This window comes from Hyperolius riggenbachi, chromosome 7 (genome assembly GCF_040937935.1).
Source record: "Hyperolius riggenbachi isolate aHypRig1 chromosome 7, aHypRig1.pri, whole genome shotgun sequence".
NCBI lineage: Eukaryota > Metazoa > Chordata > Amphibia > Anura > Hyperoliidae > Hyperolius > Hyperolius riggenbachi.
The window spans coordinates 54,216,796-54,241,185 of NC_090652.1; the positions used below are offsets into that span (position 1 = coordinate 54,216,796).

Here is a 24,390-nt window from a genome sequence, read left to right on the forward strand (position 1 = left end):
CTTCATCATCTTCTTCATCTTCTTCTTCATCTTCTTCATCTTCTTCATCTTCTTCTTCATCATCTTCTTCATCTTCTTCTTCATCTTCTTCTTCATCTTCTTCTTCATCTTCTTCTTCTTCATCATCTTCATCTTCTTCTTCTTCATCTTCTTCATCATCTTCATCTTCTTCTTCTTCATCTTCTTCATCATCTTCATCTTCTTCTTCTTCTTCTTCATCTTCTTCATCTTCTTCTTCTTCTTCATCATCTTCTTCTTCTTCATCTTCTTCATCTTCTTCATCTTCATCTTCTTCATCTTCTTCATCATCTTCATCTTCTTCTTCATCTTCTTCTTCTTCATCATCTTCATCTTCTTCTTCTTCATCTTCTTCTTCTTCATCTTCTTCTTCTTCATCTTCTTCATCTTCTTCATCTTCTTCATCTTCTTCATCTTCTTCATCTTCTTCTTCTTCATCTTCATCTTCTTCTCCTTCTTCTTCTTCTTCTTCATCTTCTTCTTCTTCTTCTTCATCTTCTTCTTCTTCATCTTCTTCTATATCGCCTTCTTCTTCACTTATTTCTCTTTTCAAATTTTTTTTTTAAAGAAATGCAGCTATTTTTGATAAATAGCTGGTGGCGCACGCATGTTGGAAGCGCCATTGTATGTGCTCCCTGGCAGTGGAAACACACAGACAGCAGGAGGTAAATTCAGCAGCAGGAGGAGGAGGATGAGTGTGTGGCAGCAGGCAGTCAATGAGGCAGGCAGCGTGACATAATAGCCCTGGTACCTAGCGGTGATACCAGGGCTGTAAATAAACACAGCAGGCAGGAGGTCCCAGACAGCGGTCGTGCAGCCCACATTGTGTCCAATACACAACTGGGACAACACAGTTTTCAACCCGGGCACCTCAGAAAAATTAAACCTTTTTTTTTTTTTTATGGTTTTGTAGTTTTGTTTTTACAACAAATTACACAGACAGATATAGCTATTTTTTGACGTAATAGCTGGTGGCAGAGTGGCAGCAGAAGGTAAATCTGTGTACCCTGGCGTTGGGAAACACAGACAGACAGACAGCAGCAGCAGCAGCAGCAGGAGGAATGGAGGAGTAATGTGAGCAGCTATTGTTTGACGTAATAGCTGGTGGCAGAGTGGCAGCAGAAGGTAAATCTGTGTACCCTGGTGTTGGGAAACACAGACAGACAGCAGCATCAGCAGGAGGAATGGAGGAGTAGTGTGAGTGTGGCAGCAGGCAGGCAGCGTGACATAATAGCCCTGGTACCTAGCGGTGATACCAGGGCTGTAAATAAACACAGCAGGCAGGAGGTCCCAGACAGCGGTCGTGTAGCCCACATTGTGTCCAATACACAACTGGGACAACACAGTTTTCAACCCGGGCACCTCAGAAAAATTAAACCTTTTTTTTTTTTTTATGGTTTTGTAGTTTTGTTTTTACAACAAATTACACAGACAGATATAGCTATTTTTTGACGTAATAGCTGGTGGCAGAGTGGCAGCAGAAGGTAAATCTGTGTACCCTGGCGTTGGGAAACACAGACAGACAGACAGCAGCAGCAGCAGCAGGAGGAATGGAGGAGTAATGTGAGCAGCTATTGTTTGACGTAATAGCTGGTGGCAGAGTGGCAGCAGAAGGTAAATCTGTGTACCCTGGCATTGGGAAACACAGACAGACAGCAGCATCAGCAGGAGGAATGGAGGAGTAGTGTGAGTGTGGCAGCAGGCAGGCAGCGTGACATAATAGCCCTGGTACCTAGCGGTGATACCAGGGCTGTAAATAAACACAGCAGGCAGGAGGTCCCAGACAGCGGTCGTGTAGCCCACATTGTGTCCAATACACAACTGGGACAACACAGTTTTCAACCCGGGCACCTCAGAAAAATTAAACCTTTTTTTTTTTTATGGTTTTGTAGTTTTGTTTTTACAACAAATTACACAGACAGATATAGCTATTTTTTGACGTAATAGCTGGTGGCAGAGTGGCAGCAGAAGGTAAATCTGTGTACCCTGGCGTTGGGAAACACAGACAGACAGCAGCATCAGCAGGAGGAATGGAGGAGTAGTGTGAGTGTGGCAGCAGGCAGGCAGCGTGACATAATAGCCCTGGTACCTAGCGTTGATACCAGGGCTGTAAATAAACACAGCAGGCAGGAGGTCCCAGACAGCGGTCGTGTAGCCCGCATTGTGTCCAATACACAACTGGGACAACACAGTTTTCAACCCGGGCACCTCAGAAAAATTAAACCTTTTTTTTTTTTTTATGGTTTTGTAGTTTTGGTTTTACAACCAATTACACAGATATAGCTATTTTTTGACGTAATAGCTGGTGGCAGAGTGGCAGCAGAAGGTAAATCTGTGTACCCTGGCGTTGGGAAACACAGACAGACAGCAGCATCAGCAGGAGGAATGGAGGAGTAGTGTGAGTGTGGCAGCAGGCAGGCAGCGTGACATAATAGCCCTGGTACCTAGCGGTGATACCAGGCCGTAAATGAACACAACAGGAGGTCCCAGACAGCGGTCGTGCAGCCCACATCGTGTCCAATACACAACTGGGACAACACAGTTTTCAACCCGGGCACCTCAGAAAAATTAAACCTTTTTTTTTTTTTTTATGGTTTTTTGGTTTTGTTTGTAAAACAAATTACACAGATATATAGCTATTGTTTGACGTAATAGCTGGTGGCAGAGTGGCAGCAGAAGGTAAATCTGTGTACCCTGGCAGTGGGAAACACAGACAGACAGCAGAAGGGCAGTACACAGCAGCCCACTGTAGGTGTAAAATGTGTGGCTGCAGGCGACGTAATAGTCAAAGTGAACCAGGCTGGCTTAGTGAGCAGGAGCCAGGAGGTGGTAAAGGGTGGTAAGGCACATTAACGATGGTTCTTAGCCAGTTCATGTCCCCCTCTCGCCGACAACAGGGGCCAGGAACTCGCCTTCCACCCACGCCTGGTTCATCTTGAGAAACGTCAGTCTGTCCACAGACTTGTGAGACAGACGTGAGCGTTTCTCGGTGACCACACCACCAGCTGCACTGAAGCAGCGCTCGGACAGCACGCTGGAAGGGGGGCAGGACAGCACTTCCAGGGCGTACTGCGCCAGCTCGCTCCAGATCTCCAGGCGCTTGACCCAATACTCCATGGGATCAACAGGGGCATCGCTGTCAAGCCCGCTGTAGGACCCCATGTAGTCAGCCACCATGCGGGTCAGGCGCTGGCTGTGACCGGTGGAGGATGCTGCTGCATGCACCTCCTCTCTAGTCACTGCTGCCGGAGCCTCTACAGTCCTGTAGAGCTCGTGGCTGAGAGACAGCAGGTCTGTGGGGCGCTTGCTGCTGGATGCAGGCACCTGCTGCTGCCTCTGTGCTGGCTGCTGGACAGTGGGGGTGGAAGGCTGGGGGAAGGCTTCCTCCAAGCGCTCAACAAGGGCCTGCTGCAAGCTCCTTATTTGTTGCGCTGGGTCTCCTCCTGCAGGCGGCAAGAACTGGCTCAACTTCCCCTTGAGGCGTGGGTCCAACATCATGCTGATCCAGATGTCCTCCCTCTGCTTCATCTGGATCACCCTGGGGTCTCTGCGCAGGCACGTCAGCATGTGCGCTGCCATTGGGAAGAGGCGGGCCACGTCTGCTGGCACATCGACGGCAGTGCTGCTGTCCTCATCCTCCTCCTCTGCCTCGTCAGCCTCATCCTCTCTCCACCCCCGCACCAACTCAGCTGCACTGTGCTGCTCCCCCTCATCAGCAGCAAGGTCAGGGACCTCCACCAAGTCCTCCTCCTCCCCCTCAGAGGTGGACTGTGCAGCTGCTTGCCACTCCTGCTGGTCCAAGGCTGCCGCTCCCTGTTCCAGCAAAGCATCGAGGGCCCTGTTCAGCAGACAAACCAGGGGCACCCACTCGCAGACCATAGCATGGTCCCTGCTCACCATGTTAGTGGCCTGCAGAAAGGGAGCCAGCACTAAGCACACCTGCTGCATGTGCCTCCAGTCATCATCGGGGACGATGGACGGGATGTTGCTGGTCTTGTCCCTTCTCTGAGCGGCGGAAACAGTGGCCAGGGCAAGGTACTGGTTGACAGCGTGCTTCTGTTCAACCAGACGCTCCAACATCGCCAGGGTGGAGTTCCAGCGAGTCGGAACGTCAAGGATCAGCCGATGGCGTGGCAGATCCAGCTCCTTTTGCACGTCTTCCAGGCTCGCACAGCTGCAGCCGAGCGCCGGAAGTGACGCACAACGTTCCTTGCCGTTTCCAGCAGTTCGCCCATCCCCTGGTAGGTGCGCAAGAACTTCTGCACTACCAGGTTCAGCACGTGGGCAAGACAGGGGATGTGGGTCAGGTTTCCCCTGTCTATTGCGGCAACCAGATTGGCCCCATTGTCGGCCACCACCTCTCCGACTCTGAGGCCTCTGGGGGTCAGCCAAATCCTCTCCTGCTCCTGGAGTTTGGCCAACACATGGGTTGCCGTCAGCTTGGTCTTCCCAAGGCTGACCAAGTGCAGCAGCGCTTGGCAGTGGCGGGCCTTCACGCTGCTGCTGAGGCGGGGGGTTTGGCCAGGTGTGCCGGAGGATGGCAGAGGATCGGAGGAACCTGCTGCAGTTCCCCTGACCCTGCGGGGTGGCACCACCCACTGTGTTGCTGCTGCTGCTGTGCCCGCTGCTGCTCTCCCATCCTCACCCCCTTCCACCAAGCTGACCCAGTGGACAGTGAAGGACAGGTAGCAGCCTGTCCCGAAGCGGCTGCTCCAGGAGTCCATGGTGACGTGGACCCTTTCACCAACTGCGTGCTCCAGCCCTCGCTCCACATTGGCCATCACAAAGCGGTGCAGTGCAGGAATGGCCTTGCGGGAGAAAAAGTGTCTGCTGGGGAGCTGCCAGTCTGGGGCTGCGCAAGCAAGCAGCGCACGAATGTCGCTCCCCTCCTGCACGAGCGTGTACGGCAGGAGTTGGGAGCACATGGCCCGTGCCAGCAAGCCGTTCAGCTGCCGCACGCGACGGCTGCTGGGAGGCAGAGCCCTAACCACCCCCTGGAAGGACTCGCTCAAAAGGCTCTGGCGTGGCCTTTTGCTGGCACGGGAATCAGCAGACACAGCGGAGGAGGCCACTGAGGACTGGCTGCCAGAACAGGCCTCAGTGTCGGCGGCAGGAGTTGCAGAGGGGGGAGGAGCAGTGCGTTTCCGCACTCCTGCTGGTGCTGCTGGAGGAGCAGGAGGGCGGGTGGCTGCTGTTGCTGCTGCTGCTGAAGGCTGTGCAGTGATGGGTGTGGTGCCACTGCCAGCACCAGATGCCTTCAGCCTCTGGAACTCCTGATGCTGGTGGAAATGTTTCGCAGCAAGGTGGTTGATGAGCGAGCTGGTGCAGAACTTTAAGGGGTCTGCACCTCTGCTCAACTTCCGCTGACAGTGGTTGCAAGTGGCGTACTTGCTGTACACTGTGGGCATGGTGAAAAAGCGCCAGATTGGTGACAGAAACATCCCCCTACGGCATGGAAGCGCTGCTGCCTGTCTCCCTGTGGTGGTTGGGGGTGGGGCTTGGGAAGCTTGGGTGCGGCTGGTGGTGGTACTGGCAGATGCTGCTGCTGCTGCTGCTGCTGCTGAGCCTGAGACACCAGCAGGCTGTGGGACCTGCCTACTGCTGCTGCCAATGCTTGCAATGATGCGCCTCCTTGCAAGGCCCACAAGAGCATCCTCCTCCTCAGAGCTGCTGAGGACGACATCCCCTGGAGGTGGTGGCACCCAGTCTCTGTCTGTCACCGGGTCATCAACATCCTCCCCCTCCTGAAACATGTCCTGCTGGGATGAGGACCCCCCAAACTCCTCTCCTGATGCATGGATGGGCTGCTTGACTGTCGCCACAGTCTTGCTGTCCAATCCCTCATCCCCTAAAGTGCCCATCAGCATCTCCTCCTCAAGATCGCCAACAACAGCAGACAATTTACTCATGATGCCTGGGGTCAAAAGACTGCTGAATGACAGGTCGGCGAGTGACGGTGGACTGGCCTCCTCCCCAGACCCTGCTGGGCGGCTGCTGCGAACAGGGGTGGTGGTGGTGGTGGTGAGGGTGGAGGCCTCAGATGCAGAGCTGATGGCGGGCTGCTCATCCTCCGTCATGAGTTGCACCACAGTGTCTGCATGCTTTTCCTCAATGGGACGTTTCCGACCCGGCTGGAGGAAAATCGGAGCAGGTGCTACACGCTGCTGCTGCTGTGTCTCTGCAGCGTGAGTTGCAGATGCTCCTGCTGGGCGGCGCCCAAGGCGTCCATGGCCAGTGGCTATGGGAGGAATGTTAGCCACTGACGCTGCTGCTGCTGCTGCGGAACTGTGCATGGTGGCGCGCCCGCGCCCGCGGCTTGCCACAATGCTGCTCCCTCTCCTCCTGATTCCCTTGCTGCCCTTCCCCTTGCCCAAACCGCGCTGGCTGCCACTTCCAGACATCTTCGATGTTTTGGGCGTATAGACAAAAGTTTTTTAAAAGGGCGGGTGAAAAGTGGGGTACTTTAATGGAGTGGGTTGGTGGGTGAGGTGACTGAGTGAGTGTCCCTAGTACAGTAAGTAAGTAGTAACAGTCAGGAAGTACAACTAGCAGTTACAATAATCAGTAGTAATCACAAGTAAATTTAGTGTGTGTACACTACAGACAGTGAGTGCACGCACGCGCAAACACGCGCAGGAGCTAGCCTATGAACAGTGACTGAGTGAGTGTCCCTAGTACAGTAAGTAAGTAAGTAGTAACAGTCAGTAAGTACAACTAACTAATTACAATAATCAATCAGTTATCAGAAGGAAATAGAGTGTGTGTAGTGTGTGTACACAGACAGTGAGTGCACACACGCAGGAGCTAGTAGCCTATGAACAGTGACTGAGTGTCCTAGACTCCTAGTACAGTAAGAGTAAGTAGTAACAGTAAGTACAACTAACTAATTACAATAAGCAATCAGTTATCAGAAGGAAATAGAGTGTGTGTAGTGTGTGTACACAGACAGTGAGTGCACACACGCAGGAGCTAGTAGCCTATGAACAGTGACTGAGTGTCCTAGACTCCTAGTACAGTAAGTAGTAACAGTAAGTACAACTAACTAATTACAATAATCAATCAGTTATCAGAAGGAAATAGAGTGTGTGTAGTGTGTACACAGACAGTGAGTGCACACACGCAGGAGCTAGTAGCCTATGAACAGTGACTGAGTGTCCTAGACTCCTAGTACAGTAAGTAGTAACAGTAAGTACAACTAACTAATTACAATAATCAATCAGTTATCAGAAGGAAATAGAGTGTGTGTAGTGTGTACACAGACAGTGAGTGCACACACGCAGGAGCTAGTAGCCTATGAACAGTGACTGAGTGTCCTAGACTCCTAGTACAGTAAGTAGTAACAGTAAGTACAACTAACTAATTACAATAATCAATCAGTTATCAGAAGGAAATAGAGTGTGTGTAGTGTGTACACAGACAGTGAGTGCACACACGCAGGAGCTAGTAGCCTATGAACAGTGACTGAGTGTCCTAGACTCCTAGTACAGTAAGTAGTAACAGTGAGTACAACTAACTAATTACAATATTCAATTACAATAATCAATCAGTTATCAGAACTTGGAAATAGAGTGTGTGTAGTGTGTACACAGACAGTGAGTGCACACACGCAGGAGCAGCTAGTAGCCTATGAACAGTGACAGTGAGTGTCCTAGTACAGTTACAGTATATAACTACAATACTAATACAATCAGTAGTAAAGGACAGCAGAAATACTGGTATAGAATAGAGAGAAATAAACAGAGGACAGGAGGACAGCTGCCCACACAGGCAGGCCCTGAGGCCTAAAGCTGTAAGCCTGCAGCAGCTGGCCTGTCTCTATGTAACACAAAAGCTACTAACTAAAATACAATGTCTAACTAACTAACAACAATATAGGTGTGTATAGGAGGTGTATGTGAGCAAAAACGCTAGGTAAATGACCACAATAAAGCTCTTGCTAAGCCAAAGCACAAAGGAGCAACTCTCTCTCTATGCAAGTCTCAGGCAAGGACGGAGAAACGTAACATGGCGGCCGCTATTTATAGGGTAGGGGCTGGCCAGGGTCCCCCTCTGTGATTGGCTGCCGTCAGAGGGCCTGGGAGCCCTCTGATTGGCTCTAAGGACATCAATCTGTGCTATGACGCTATTCGAGCTCGGTACCGAGCTCGAATAGCGCCGTTTGCTCGAATAGCTCGAATAGTGAATGGGCTATTCGAGTGTACGCGAATAGCCCATTCGAATAGCTACAGCTATTCGGAGCTCGAATACCGAGCTCGAATAGCTGGAAAAGAGCTTGAATATTCGAGCTACTCGAATATTCGAGCTCTGCTGAGCACCACTGGCTGGGAATAGTAGTACACCGCTCGCTCAGCCACACTATATAGCATTCTGTTTACTGCCACTCTGTGTACCTCGCTCAGCCACATTATATAGCATTCTGTTCACTGTTCTGTGTCTGCTGGGAATAGTGGTACACCGCTCGCTCAGCCACACTATATAGCATTCTGTTTACTGTTCTGTGTCTGCTGGGAATAGTGGTACACCACTCGCTCAGCCACACTATATAGCATTCTGTTTACTGTTCTGTGTCTGCTGGGAATAGTGGTACACCGCTCGCTCAGCCACACTATATAGCATTCTGTTTACTGTTCTGTGTCTGCTGGGAATAGTGGTACACCGCTCGCTCAGCCACACTATATAGCATTCTGTTTACTGTTCTGTGTCTGCTGGGAATAGTAGTACACCGCTCACCCGCCACTGTATAGCATTGTGCTCTGTGTCGCTGCTGGGAATAGTGGTACACCGCTCACCCGTCACTGTATAGCATTGTGCTCTGTGTCGCTGCTGGGAATAGTGGTACTGTATAGCATTTCTGTACTGCCACTGTACTGCTGCCAGTCAGCATGTACTGTAAGGATAAGTGAAATGAGGAAGAAATCCGGTGAAAGAGGGAGGGGCAAGGGAAGAGGTGTTTCCCCTGACGGTTCACGTACAGGCCACAGGGGAGCACCCAGGAAAACCCACTCAATACCGCCCATGTTGTCCAGGACAACAACCCTCACAAATCCAAAAGAACAGGACCAGATAATTACTTGGATGACCTCTCAAGCGTCCAGCAGTGGGTTAAGCAGCACCAGCACATCACGCACGAGGTCCGAGTCCTCAGCCAGTTACAAGGAGCCAGTGGGCACAAAGCTGACACAACCGGCAGCGACACCACGCACACAACTGCCAGATAACCAGTCCGATGAATTACCTCAGGACACAATGGGGTATTCGCAGGAGCTATTCCCAGCCCAACAAACTTCCACCTTTCAAAGGTCAATGGAGGAACAGCCAGAAATGTTGTGCCTGGATTCACAACCATTAACTGTGGGAAATGCACCGCGCACTGAAATACAAGGCGAGTCCGAGGAGGACTCGGAAACCCAAATCCCAGAGCAATTTGGGCAGGAGGGGTTGCAATTGCAGGAGGTCGGCCGACAAGATCTGGAAGACGACGTTGGAGTGTGCTGCGCAGAGGTTGTTGTGGGGAGCTCTACTCCACGGCGGCGGCCCACAATGACATATGACGAGTTTGAGGAGATGGAAGAGGAGGGTATGGACAATGTGGACAGAGACCCAGATTTTGTTTGTGAACGAGAACATCGCCGTCGTAGCAGCAGCACAGATGAGTCTGTTGAAGAACCCACTGCTGCACGAGTTTGCCTTGTGCCACAAGGTAGGCGGCGCGCAATTTCAGGCACCACAAGCGTGGAAGTTCAAGTGAGAGGCAAAAGAGGAGCAAACAGAAATCGCCAGCAAGGAGGCAGGTGCTCCAAAGTCTGGGCTTTCTTTGAAGACTGCACTGAGGATGTTACCATGGCGATTTGCAAGGTGTGCAAGACCCGCCTGAGCAGGGGGAAAAGTATTAACAACCTCTCCACCACCAGCATGAGCCGTCACATGCTATCCAAACATCCCACTCTGTGGGCAAACGCGTCAGGACAGGGTACCAGCAACAACACTGCCTCCCTTGGGTTCACCAGACTCACCACCAGACCCGCCTCAGCAGCAGCAGTAGCCCAGCCATTGCGTGGTTCACAACATTCACAAACATCAGACGACGCTGACACTGTCACTTTCCGGAGTAGTGCTCTTGAGGTCTCCCAGTGTTCATCAAACACAACAACCAACAGCCCTTCCGTGTGCAGCGCTACGGTTCAGTTGTCTGTGTCGGAGATGTTTGAGCGCAAGAGGAAATTGCCAGCAAATGACCCCCGGGCCGTGGCAGTAACAGCCAGCATAGCCAAGCTTCTGGCCTGCGAAATGCTGCCATATCGAGTGGTGGAGACAAACAGCTTCAAGGGCATGATGTCAGTGGCCATCCCACGTTACGTGGTTCCCAGCCGCTACCACTTTGCGCGCTCTGCAGTGCCTGAGTTGCATGAGCACGTGGTCAGCAAAATAACCCGAAGCTTGAAGAATGCCGTTGCCTGCAAGGTTCACCTCACCACTGACACCTGGACGAGTGCGTTCGGCCAGGGTCGATACATCTCCCTTACCGCGCACTGGGTGAACCTTGTGGAGCCTGGCAGCGATTCTTCACCTGCTACGGCACGGGTGTTGCCCACGCCACAAACAGCTGCACCGCCGTCCCTCCCACTGGATAACAACAGCAGCACCTACCTCTCTGACTCCTTCTCCTCCAACGCATCTCAAAGCTGTACCTCATCCGGAAACGCTAACCCAGCAGCAGTAGGATCGTGGAAGCAGTGCAGCACAGCTGTTGGCATGCGTCAGCAAGCGTTGCTGAAGCTAATCTGCCTTGGGGATAAGCAGCACACAGGGGAGGAAATTTGGAGGGGAATAAAGGAACAGACGGATTTGTGGCTGGCACCGCTGGACCTGAAACCGGGCATGGTTGTGTGTGATAATGGGAGTAATCTCATTCGCGCTTTAAGGTTGGCTAAGCTGACACACATCCCTTGCCTGGCGCACGTGATGAACCTAGTAGTTCAGCGGTTCCTGAGGACATACCCAGGCGTGGCCGATCTTCTGTTGAAGGTGCGTCGAGTGGCCAAACATTGTAGAAATTCCAGTACTGCTTCGGGGGCACTCGCCAAGATGCAGGAGCGCTTCAATCTCCCCCACCATCGCTTGCTGTGTGATGTCCCTACGCGCTGGAATTCTACGCTGCACATGCTAGCCCGCTTTTGCGAGCAGAAGAGTGCAGTGGTCCAGTACATGACGGCGCAGTACCGAGGCGCATCCGGCCAGCTGCCAAGCTTCTGTGGATCCGATTGGGCCAACATGTTGGACCTCTGCCAAGTCCTCCAAAATTTTGAGCAATCCACGTTGCTTGTGAGCAGTGACAACTCTTCAGTCAGCATTACCATACCACTGCTGTGTTTACTGAAGAGGTCGATGTTAAAAATCAAGGAAACAGCTGTCATGATGCAACTGGGGGAATCTGAAGGAGAAAACGATCAGCGTGATGGTACCAACATCAGGCCATCCGCCTCAGGGAACGCTGGCCCCAGCAGCTATGACGAAGAAGAGGAGGAGGAACAGCTGGAGTTGGAGCAGGAATTTCATGCCACCACTGACGAGGGCCAGAGCGGTGCACGTTGGACTTCCACAATTCAACACGAATGGTCAGCAGAAGCAGACCAGGAGGAAGGTGACGACTATGATGCATCACAACAACTATCACAACGCTCACAAGAGGATGATGAGGATTCTGGTAGGACTCTGGCACACATGGCTCAATTCATGCTAGACTGCATTGAACGTGACCCACGCATTGTGCGCATTCTGGACAACACCAATTACTGGGTTTATACCCTTCTGGATCCACGGTACAAACACAATGTTCCAAAACTGCTTGAAGAAAGAGTCAGACAGGTCAAAATGGAAGAATACCAGCAGGCCCTTGTGGAGACTTTAGAGAGGAGATTGACATCCTCCCCCTCCTCTAGACAGTTGTACGCAGACAGACTGACTTCCGCAAACCCAGGACGACCAGGAGGGCAGCAAACAACGCAAGCCGCAGCTAGTACCCAAAAGGGAATGGTATTGGCAGTGTCCTTGGAGTGGGAAAATTTTCTGACACCCATGCAGCAGCAGCCCACTGAACAGCAAGCGTGCAGATCCACCTCCAACACCGATCGCCTGGAGAAGATGGTCAAGGACTACATGTCAGATGACGTAGCTGTGTCGAACAATCCATCTGCACCCTTCAACTATTGGGTATCGAAGCTAGACACCTGGCACGAACTGGCAATGTATGCAATAGAGGTGCTGGCTTGCCCGGCAGCCAGCGTTATGTCGGAACGCTGTTTCAGTGCTGCCGGAGGCATCGTCACAGATCGGCGTATCCGCCTCTCTACAGAAAATGCAGACCGTCAGACTCAAATTAAAATGAATCAATCCTGGATTGGAAATGACTACGCAACACTCCAGGACCCCAACCAAGTAACATGACCAATGAACATCTGGGATGGTGTAGCGTTTCCGGTCCCTGTTTATTGAACCTCTCATCTGTATTACATTTATGACTGCATGGCGGCAAAAAGCATTGCTGCTATATCCGCACGCTTTTTGTCCTCATGCAAGGCCTGGGTTGTTGTGTCTCAAAAACCGTGGCCTTCTCCTCCTGCGCCTGCTCCTGTTCCATCACGTCTGCTGCTGCTGGGTTAGCGTTGCCGCGTGGTCCCTGTTTATTGAACCACTTATCTTTATTACATTTATGACTGCATGGCGGTACAAAGCATGCTATCCGCATGCTTCTTGCCCTCATGCAAGGCCTGGGTTGTTGTGTCTCACAAAGCGTGGCCTTCTCCTCCTGCGCCTCCTCCTGTTCCATCACGTCTGCTGCTGCTGGGTTAGCGTTGCCGCGTGGTCCCTGTTTATTGAACCACTTATCTTTATTACATTTATGACTGCATGGCGGTACAAAGCATGCTATCCGCATGCTTCTTGCCCTCATGCAAGGCCTGGGTTGTTGTGTCTCACAAAGCGTGGCCTTCTCCTCCTGCGCCTCCTCCTGTTCCATCACGTCTGCTGCTGCTGGGTTAGCGTTGCCGCGTGGTCCCTGTTTATTGAACCACTTATCTTTATTACATTTATGACTGCATGGTGGTACAAAGCATGCTATCCGCACGCTTCTTGCCCTCATGCAAGGCCTGGGTTGTTGTGTCTCACAAAGCGTGGCCTTCTCCTCCTGCGCCTCCTCCTGTTCCATCACGTCTGCTGCTGCTGGGTTAGCGTTGCCGCGTGGTCCCTGTTTATTGAACCACTTATCTTTATTACATTTATGACTGCATGGCGGTACAAAGCATGCTATCCGCATGCTTCTTGCCCTCATGCAAGGCCTGGGTTGTTGTGTCTCACAAAGCGTGGCCTTCTCCTCCTGCGCCTCCTCCTGTTCCATCACGTCTGCTGCTGCTGGGTTAGCGTTGCCGCGTGGTCCCTGTTTATTGAACCACTTATCTTTATTACATTTATGACTGCATGGCGGTAAAAAGCATGCTATCCGCACGCTTTTTGTCCTCATGCAAGGCCTGGGTTGTTGTGTCTCACAAAGCGTGGCCTTCTCCTCCTGCGCCTCCTCCTGTTCCATCACGTGTGCTGCTGCTGCTGCTGCTGCTGGGTTAGCGTTGCCGGTCCCTGTTTATGGAACCTCTTATCTTTATTACATTTATGACTGCATGGCGGTACAAAGCATGCTATCCGCACGCTTCTTGCCCTCATGCAAGGCCGGGGTTGTTGTGTCTCACAAAGCGTGGCCTTCTCCTCCTGCGCCTCCTCCTGTTCCATCACGTGTGCTGCTGCTGGGTTAGCGTTACCGGTCCCTTTTCCTGTAACCTCTTATATGTATTACATTTATGACTGCATGCCGACAAAAAACATGTTACCTGTGCAAAGAAAACAGACATTTCCCGCATTTAAAAGACAGTTTTCCCTTTGAAACTTTAAAATCGATTTTCTCAAAAACTATAAGCTCTTTTTGCTAATTTTTTTTTCCTCTTGTACCCACTCCCAAGGTGCACATACCCTGTAAATTTGGGGTATGTAGCATGTAAGGAGGCTTTACAAACCACAAAAGTTCGGGTCCCCATTGACTTCCATTATGTTCGGAGTTCGGGTCGAACACCCGAACATCGCGGCCATGTTCGGCCTGTTCGGCCCGAACCCGAACATCTAGATGTTCGCCCAACACTAGTGGAGCCTACAACAACCAATCAAAATTCACCTATTGATTTTCAAGGGGAATATTGAAACTGCTGCCATTTTTACACTGTTAATGGCAGAGGCCTCAAACCTGCTACAGCCAGTCACTCAGTGACTGGGGTTCAAATCCACTAAAGGGGTTGGTGCCACAAACAGCCAATTAGATTTATTTGCTGGATAAACTGCTTCCATTAAACCAAACAACAAATGTGGAGCACCATCCACAAATAATTAATAGAATTGAACTTAATATAAATTAACAAGTACCCTGAAATGTGCAGACTGCAGAATGGCCAAAGGAAGTCAATGTCAATCGAAAAGAAGTAGCTATGACCTCAAAAAAACGCACCAAATCAGTACCATAATAGTAATGCAAAAATCCATCCTTTATTGAAATGTAATACAGACAACTAAAAACAATTAAAACCAGGTGGGGGAAAACATATAAACCCCAAATATCGGAGAACCGGAGGGATAATAAAGTGCTAATAGTGATACAGACACACCACTGGGGGTGTGAATCAAAAATCAAGGTGTATGATATATACTGCTGTCTCATACAGAATCAAGGTGCAATAATAGATGTGCCATATACATCAATAAATAACAATGTGCAAAGGATAAAAATGTTGTTGTAGTAAAAAACACACAAAATTGTCAATAGTATAAAGTGACAACAATAGGTGCAAAGATGTAAAACCAATGTGAAGGTGAAAAAGTGGTTAAAAAAAGAGAGTTCAGTAGAAAGGCTGAATAAGCACTGTGAAAATGAATGAAAGCAGAAAGTGCAAGATGAAGAATAAAATAAAGAACAATACACCAAGCTTGAGAAAGCCACAGTGTAGTGGCGAATCGTGATAGCAGCGTTGGAGACCCGTGGAGATATCTCTTACCGGTAGGACTTCTTTTCACCACTTTGGTGTATTGTTCTTTATTTTATTCTTCATCTTGCACTTTCTGCTTGCATTCATTTGCACAGTGCTTATTCAGCTTCTCTACTGAACTCTCTTTTTTTTAACCACTTTTTCACCTTCACATTGGTTTTACATCTTTGCACCTATTGTTGTCACTTTATACCAGCCTTTCTCAACCTTTCTACCCTGGAGGAACCCTGCAAATAACTTTTGGATCTCAAGGAACCCCTGCAAACAATGTTTTGATCTCGAGGAACCCCTGCATTTATTTTGCAGGAGGCATGGTCTTTAAAAGTATGTGTGGCTGTTTATTTCACTACCCCCATTACACTGCCACTCATTATACCGTCTCCTGATGCCCCAATTTAGTGCTTCTTGTTACAGTACCACCTATTATAGTGTGCTCTATATACTTCCACCACAGTGGGGGAAAATGCCAAGGAACCCCTGCAGAGTCCTCAAGGAACCCTGGTTGAGAAAGCCTGCTTTATACTATTGACAATTTTGTGTGTTTTTTACTACAACAACATTTTTAACCTTTGCACATTGTTATTTATTGATGTATATGGCACATCTATTATTGCACCTTGATTCTGTATGAGACAGCAGTATATATCATACACCTTTATTTTTGATTCACACCCCCAGTGGTGTGTCTGTAATCACTATTAGCACTTTATTATCCCTCCGGTTCTCCGATATTTGGGGTTTATATGTATTCCCCCACCTGGTTTTAATTGTTTTAGTTGTCTGTATTACATTTCAATAAAGGATGGATTTTTGCATTACTATTATGAAACTGTTTCCATTCACACAATTTTGATGCCAGGAACCTGAAAGCTCACAAGCTTGGTAATGGAGTGACTGTGTGTCAAGGTTACAAAAAGTAGGTGGAGTCAAAAACAGATTTCCCTGGGAAAATGTAAACTCCAGCCCTTCTTCACTGTTAATGGCAGGTTTCTCAAACTTTGCACAGTTGGTTACTTGGTGACTGGGATTATTATTCTGAAAAGTGGGTGTTGCCTAAAAAAGCCAATCAAAGTTCACCTGTTGATTTTCAAGGGGAATATTAAAATTGCTGCTATTCTTGCACTGTTAATGGCACAAGCCTCAAACCTGGTACAGTTGGTCACTGGGTCCCTGGGGTTCAAAATCAGAAAAGCGGGAGCCACAAGCAGCCAATCAGATTTGTTTCATTTCCCTCTGAAAATACAAATTATTGGTGCCAAGGAACCCAAAGATCACAAATTTGGTCATTGAGTGACTGTGTGTTTAGGTTACAAAAAGTGGGCAGAGCCAAAAATATAAACTGCAACCATTCTTATCCTGTTAATGGCAGGGTTCTCAAACTTCGCCCAGATGGTCACTGGGTGACTGAGATTAATATTCAGGGAAGTGGGTGGAGCCTATAATAGCCAATCAATATTCACCTGTTGATTTTCAAGAGGAATATTTAAATTGCTGCCATTTTAACACTGTTAATAGCAGATGCCTCAAACCTGCTACAGTTGGTCATTGGGTGACTGGAGTTCAAATGCTGGAGAGGGGTGGAGCCACAAACATCTGATTTGTTTAATTTCTATGGGAATATAAAAATGATTGATGCCAAAGACCCCATAGCTCACAAACTTATTGAGTGTTTGTGTGTTGAGGTTAGAAAAAGTGGTAGGAGCCAACAGCAGCCAAATACATACCCGGGCAACGCCAGGTCATCAGTTAGTTAGGAATAAACTCTGCTTCAGAGAGAAGCTTTTCTAGTTTCTAAAATCAGTACATTGGGCCCATTAGGCATGAATTATATAATTTTTATTTTTCATACTTCTTTTGTTCTTTGATTTTTCTTTATTTTATTAATTTTTTTAAGGTTCAAATAGTTCAATTCTTTGATATAGGAATGGTAGTGGGCACTTTAAACAAATCCATGAGCAGAGACACCAAAGCATATAGGCAACTTCTTCATACACACAATACTGTATATGTTTGGGACAATCTCGTTAATGAAATGAATAATATTTGGTACATTCTTTGTCACACCTTTATCCCCCTCAAAGTTATTTGGTATTGCAGTCCCCAATCCATGTTTATGCTATAAATTAGAGCTACCCAACCCTGTCCTCAAGTGCCACCAACAGTACATGTTTTGTAGGAAACCACAAACATGCACAGGTGAGGTAATTAGTGTCTCAGCAGAGCTGATAAACTACCTGTGCAGATTTCCACAAAACATGCACTTTTAGTGGGCCTTGAGGACAGGGTTGAGGAACTCTGCAATGCTTAATTGTAACTGAAGTGGTTTGGGCTTTGGTTTGTGTGGCCACTGGCCAGCTTTAAACAGACATAAACAGTATGATAACTGCAAAAACACTACTGTATAGATATTTACCTTTATGGATGGTGAGGCATTTCTTAATCTCTTTCACTTTGTTTACCATAGCCTGTAGTATCTCCTTTCTAGTTACCCAGTCCAGCTCAGCCCTTGAAATCCGGACCTCCTTAACAGATTGGTAAAAAGGACTTTGTTCCCACTTGGTCATCCAATCCTGCTCCAAATTATCTGTGTCACCGAATAACACAATCACCTTCTCTGAACCTAAGAAAAGCAGAAAATAGAATTATATTTACTGATCACTTCCTACAGACAGTTATCAATTGTACAACAACCAATATTGATACTGTGCTCTAGGGGACTGACCACCAGAGACCAAGCTGGCTATGTGATCTTGCAGCTCCGTGCACCGATTGCCTAAACTGGTTCAAAGCTACATTCCAGCCATTCACAACCTACTTAGTCTATCATGGAGGACACCACAATGGATACCGATACCTCCAGGAAGAGATACTCTGCTCCAAACAAGCAGCAATGCGTTTATAAAGTTGCACCAGATGCCACTACATCTCTAACATATTTTATAATATTAATAACAGAGTCTTTTGGGAAATTATGTAACTGGAAAAAATATGTCACCAAGTATCTTCCCCAATAATTTTCTTAGTGCAAAAACTTGACCCTCCACCTAATATGCAATAACTTATCAATAGATGTACCTATATGAACAGCAGTTCCAATTTTGACACATAGCTCCCACAATCCTTAGGTTTAATCTATGCAGTTGGTTGCAGAGATTATAAGACATTTTGCAGAGTGGTAGAGAGCAGATTGACAGCTTAAAGCACACCTGGAAAAAGTGGGATATTGAGGCAGCCATATGCATTTTCTTTTAATCAAAACCAGTTGCCTGAGTTGCCTGTGCTTCTGTAGTGTCTGAATCACACACTTGAAACAAGCATAAAGCAAATTCCGGACACACTTCAGTCAAACATCTGATGATGCTTGATCAGGGTATTTGGCTAATAATATTAGAGGTTGTGTAATGAAACGCGGAAAAGCCGCGACCTCTCAAGGTGAGGCGGCTGTTTCCGCGTCCAGCAGGACGCCACAACGCGGAAAAAACGCTGCATGCCGCTCAGGGACAGCGGCGGAATCCGCATTGGGAACGGCGGAATCCGCATTGGAGGCGGCTCCCGCACTTGGTTCACTAGATACATTGCAAGACAGTACTGGTGTGGCTGGGACTGATAGTCCACCAAGATTCAGACTTACACGCGCGCGAGCACAGAGGCAGAGTTTAAATAGCAGTTAGAAGGGAGTCGGCTGATCAGCTGGGTCAGCTGACAAATTCCACTGCTCCCATTGGACCAGCAATTAGGGAGGTCCTGGAAAGGTCCTAGAGTATAAATACTGCTGGTTGTTCACTTGCTCTTTGTCTGGCGTGCGATCACATATGTGGGAGCACCCAGATCCGTAGTCAGATCCGCAAGTGTGCCGGGACCAGCTGGAGCTGTAATCCTACACTTAGCTAGATTCTGTTGATAGCTAAAGTACTAGTTTGATTGTGATTATCTGTTATGACTTTTGCCTGCCTTGACTATCCTCCTGAACTCTGATCTTGTACCTCGATATTTCTGATACTCTGTTGCCGAACCCCGGCTCGTTCCTTGACTCTGCTTCTGCCTCCTGATTTTGTACCCCGATATATCTGATACCCTGTTGCTGAACCCTGCCTGTACTTTGACTCCGCCTTTGCCTCCTGATCTTGTACTTTATCTGTCCGTGTGTGTACGACCTGGCTTGTCCGACCTCGAGAACCGACCTTACCGTTAGAGGCGGTTCCTCGCTCTGTTAGCGATCCTTCCTCCTGAGGGTCACTTTCAGATATATCTTCCTACTGTCAGTCTGACTCCTCCCGTCTTGGAGAGCTCAGGTCTGCGGAAGGAATCTGTGCAGTACTCCTTGCTGCATTGAGGCCTTGTCCTCTAAGTGTTACTGTTGCACCAAACACTACTCTCTACTCAGGCGAACAGAGGTTAGTTTGTATATCGGATTATCGGTGAGACTGCAGATCACTTATAATCTGGTATATATCTGTATTTCCGGTGATACTGCAGATCACCGGTAATCAGATACTCTCTGCGCCCACCGATCGTTACAGAACGCCAGACCAAAAAATGCAGATGGACGCACACACTGACCGTCTGGGCGCACTTGCCACTTCGGTGGAAAACATCAACCAAGTGCTGGGTAGCCACAAGACTATGATTGATGTCCTTTCAGGCTCTGTGCGAACCCTCCAGACGTCAGTTGATTCAGTGCGATCCCCTCCTAGTGATGACATACGTATGCCCGTACCAGACAAATTTTCCGGCCACAAGTCTGACTTCCGGAATTTTAAGAGTAGAGTGTTATCTTATTTCGAGTTGAGACCCCGATCCTCGGGGACTGAGACCCAACGGGTCATCTTTATTAAAACTTTGTTAACTGGCGACTCCCAGTCCTGGGCGTACAACCTGCCCCCCACAGATACAGCTCTGACCTCGGTAGGGGAATTCTTTAAGGCCATGGCGGTAATTTACGACGACCCTGACCTTGCTGCGACCTCTGAGCGGAAGCTTAAGCTTTTACGGCAAGGCAGGGGTGCAGTCGAAGATTACGCGGCCGAATTTCGTAGGTGGTCAGTTACGGCCAGGTTTGACACCTATGCCCTCTTAGATTACTTCCTATCTGGGTTGTCGGATGAGGTCTCCGACCTAATGTTAAGTCAACCCGAGCCCAGAACAGTCGATGAGGCCATCTCAGCGGCCATTCGAATCGACCGCAGGTTGCGCTATCAAAGACAAACCAGGGGTAGTCACCATGTCAGAATGGTGTCTTGCGCCACAACCCCAGTGACCCCACCTTCTCTCGAGTCAATACAGATTGGTCGGTCGGAGCGGTCACTAGAGGATAAACGGTTGCTCCTCCCGTGTACGATTACATGGGAAGGTAAGACCGAGCTCACGGAAGCCTTTGTTGATTCTGGCGCTGCAGCTAATTTTATGGACTTTGAGTTTGCTAAAAGGTTGGGTATTCCACTCACCCCAGTAAAACCACCCGTCCAGGTTACTGCAGTGGATGATTCCCCTCTGCAGAGGAATCATCCGTTATCACAGACATCAGAAGTGGGAGTCACTATAGGGGTGCTGCACAAAGAGAAACTACAGTTCATTGTATTACATATGTCCACCTCCACAATCATCCTAGGCATGCCGTGGTTACAAATCCATTCACCACAGATAGATTGGGCCACGGGGCAGTTAACAGCATGGTCACCTCGTTGTCTCCAGCAGTGTTTAGGGAGGCTGACGATAGGTCAAACCAGGGTACAAGTGGAAGGTGTACCTGAACAGTACTCGGATTATGCTGACGTGTTCTGTCCCAAGGCTGCGGATAAATTGCCCCCGCATCGCCCTTTCGACTGCCCCATTGACCTGCGTTCTGGTTGTATGCCCCCTCGAGGCCATTTGTATAATCTGTCTGGACCTGAAAAACTAGCCATGCAGGAGTATATCAGTGAAAACTTGGCCAAGGGCTTCATTCGCCCGTCCCGGTCGCCGGCCGGGGCAGGCTTCTTTTTTGTTAAGAAAAAAGACGGGGGTTTACGACCATGTATCGATTACCGGGGCCTAAATAAAATCACAGTGAAGAATCGCTACCCGTTGCCGTTAATAGACGATTTGTTCACACAGGTCACTGATGCGAGGATTTTTTCGAAACTGGATTTACGGGGGGCATACAATCTGGTGCGCATAAGAAAGGGCGATGAATGGAAAACGGCCTTCAATACACCTAACGGGCACTACGAGTACCTAGTGATGCCCTTCGGGTTATGTAATGCCCCGGCCGTTTTCCAGGAACTCATTAATGAGGTATTTAGGGAGGTGTTGGGAAAGTTTGTGTTAATCTACCTGGATGACATTCTTATCTTTTCTAACAATCTCCCTGATCACAGAACCCATGTCAGATTTGTACTGGACAAGCTGAGGCAGAATTTGTTGTACGCAAAACTTGAGAAGTGTATTTTCGAGGTTACGTCTGTCGCCTTTCTGGGATATATAATCTCCACCTCGGGCCTGTCTATGGACCCTGCCAAAGTCTCCGCGGTACTGGAGTGGCCGCAGCCGGTGGGGTTGAAGTCTTTGCAACGGTTCTTGGGGTTTGCAAACTATTATAGGAGGTTCATAAAGGGGTACTCCACAGTAGTCGCACCCCTCACCAGTCTTACAAAGAAAGGGGCAGACACCACTCACTGGCCTCCTAAGGCTTTACAGGCATTCTCTACGTTAAAGGAACTGTTCTGCTCAGCACCCATACTGAGACACGTGGACACTTCTTTTCCTTTCGTTGTTGAGGTAGACGCCTCAGAGGTTGGAGTGGGAGCTGTGCTGTCTCAACGTTCAGGCTTACAGGGTAGATTACACCCGTGTGCCTATTTTTCTCGGAGGTTTTCTCCTGCGGAGAGAAACTACGATATAGGCAACAGGGAGCTTCTAGCCATTAAGTTAGCCTTCGAGGAATGGCGTCATTGGCTAGAAGGAGCGGAGCACACGATCACGGTTTATACCGACCACAAGAATCTGGAATACATCGAGGGGGCTAAGAGATTAAGCCCTCGGCAGGCCCGATGGTCTCTGTTTTTCTCGAGGTTCACATTCCTGATTACGTATACTCCAGGTAGTAAGAATACCAAGGCGGATGCCCTCTCCAGGTGTTTTGAACCAGAGACAGCACAGTCCCCCGCTCCTGAGTCCATCATCCCACAGAAACTAGTATTAGCTGCCACGGAAACCTGGGAGGATTGGACAGAGGTGTTGGGTCCCTTTCAGCAGGATGTTCCTGAGGGAAAACCTGAAGGGGTCATGTTTATCCCTCTACCATTTCGCTTACAAATCCTGCAACTCTTTCATGACCATAAGAATGCTGGTCATCCTGGAGCTGCCAGAACGCAGGATCTGATTGCCAGGTGCGCTTGGTGGCCTTCTTTGGCAACAGATTGCAAGGAGTATGTCAGGGAGTGTGCGGTATGTGCCAAGAGTAAACCCTCCCGGCTTGCATCTGTAGGAAGGTTGCAGCCTTTGCCCACCCCGAGTGAGCCATGGACCCACCTGTCCATGGATTTTGTGGGGGAATTGCCCAGGTCCGAAGGCATGTCGGTCATCTGGGTGGTAGTCGACCGTTTTAGCAAAATGGCCCATTTTGTGCCTCTGAAAGGACTCCCCTCGGCCCAAGAACTGGCCGAATTGTTCATCATTCACGTCTTCCGGCTGCATGGCATTCCGGAAGACATTGTGTCAGATAGGGGAGTCCAATTCGTGTCTGGATTCTGGAGGGCATTTTGCAACCAGATGGGCATGAAATTGTCTTTTTCGTCAGGCTACCACCCCCAGACAAACGGGCAGACTGAACGAATTAATCAGTCTTTGGAGCAATTCCTGAGATGTTACGTTGCGGAAGCTCAGAGTGACTGGGTAAAATTTTTACCCTTTGCGGAATTCGCACAAAATAATTTAAAGAATTCTTCGTCTGGTTTCTCTCCATTCCAGATTGTGACAGGGAGGTCACCCAAATTCTCCCCTTTTCCAATTGTCTCTTCTCCTTTTCCAGCACTGGAGGATTGGCAGAGGTCACTGAGGGACAATTGGGGAATCGTTAAGGGGAACTTGCAGAAGGCATTCCAGAATCAGAAGGGTCAAGCGGACAAGAGACGGTCCGTGGAATGGAAATTTCAGCCAGGGGATTTAGTCTGGGTGTCCACACGTCACTTGACCTTGAAGCAGCCTTCTGCCAAACTGGGCCCCAGGTTTGTGGGTCCATTTTCCGTGACTAGGAGAATTAACAACGTCACTTACGTTATTGATCTTCCTGCCAGCATGCGGGGCGTAAGGTCGTTTCACGTGTCTCTGCTCAAACCCGCAGTCCATGTGGGCCCTACTCCGCCTCCTCCGGTTCTGGTGGACAGCCAACCCGAGTTCGAAATAGAGAAAATTTTGGACTCACGCATTGTCCAGAACTCGGTACAGTACCTGGTACACTGGAAGGGGTATGGCATTGAGGAGAGACAATGGGTCCCAGGGACTCGCATGCATGCAGATGAGTTGAGGGAAGAATTTCATACCTTACACCCCGAGAAGCCTGGTAGGAGTTGTCCGGAGTCCACTCCTCGGGGGGGGGGTACTGTAATGAAACGCGGAAAAGCCGCGACCTCTCAAGGTGAGGCGGCTGTTTCCGCGTCCAGCAGGACGCCACAACGCGGAAAAAACGCTGCATGCCGCTCAGGGACAGCGGCGGAATCCACATTGGGAACGGCGGAATCCGCATTGGAGGCGGCTCCCGCACTTGGTTCACTAGATACATTGCAAGACAGTGCTGGTGTGGCTGGGACTGATAGTCCACCAAGATTCAGACTTACACGCGCGCGAGCACAGAGGCAGAGTTTAAATAGCAGTTAGAAGGGAGTCGGCTGATCAGCTGGGTCAGCTGACAAATTCCACTGCTCCCATTGGACCAGCAATTAGGGAGGTCCTGGAAAGGTCCTAGAGTATAAATACTGCTGGTTGTTCACTTGCTCTTTGTCTGGCGTGCGATCACATATGTGGGAGCACCCAGATCCGTAGTCAGATCCGCAAGTGTGCCGGGACCAGCTGGAGCTGTAATCCTACACTTAGCTAGATTCTGTTGATAGCTAAAGTACTAGTTTGATTGTGATTATCTGTTATGACTTTTGCCTGCCTTGACTATCCTCCTGAACTCTGATCTTGTACCTCGATATTTCTGATACTCTGTTGCCGAACCCCGGCTCGTTCCTTGACTCTGCTTCTGCCTCCTGATTTTGTACCCCGATATATCTGATACCCTGTTGCTGAACCCTGCCTGTACTTTGACTCCGCCTTT

At 49.1% G+C, this 24,390-nt stretch overlaps 1 protein-coding gene across 4 annotated transcripts in view; it reads right to left on the reverse strand.

Moving 5' to 3' along the window:
* LOC137525521 (uncharacterized) overlaps nucleotides 1-24,390 on the reverse strand; it is a 476,821-nt gene that overhangs the window by 348,128 nt on the left and 104,303 nt on the right. For all 4 annotated transcript variants that reach the window (XM_068246643.1, XM_068246647.1, XM_068246645.1 and 1 more), the window contains exon 3: nucleotides 17,509-17,715. In XM_068246643.1, the coding sequence (XP_068102744.1) occupies nucleotides 17,509-17,715 (207 nt within the window). The remainder of the gene's footprint in view (nucleotides 1-17,508; nucleotides 17,716-24,390) is intronic.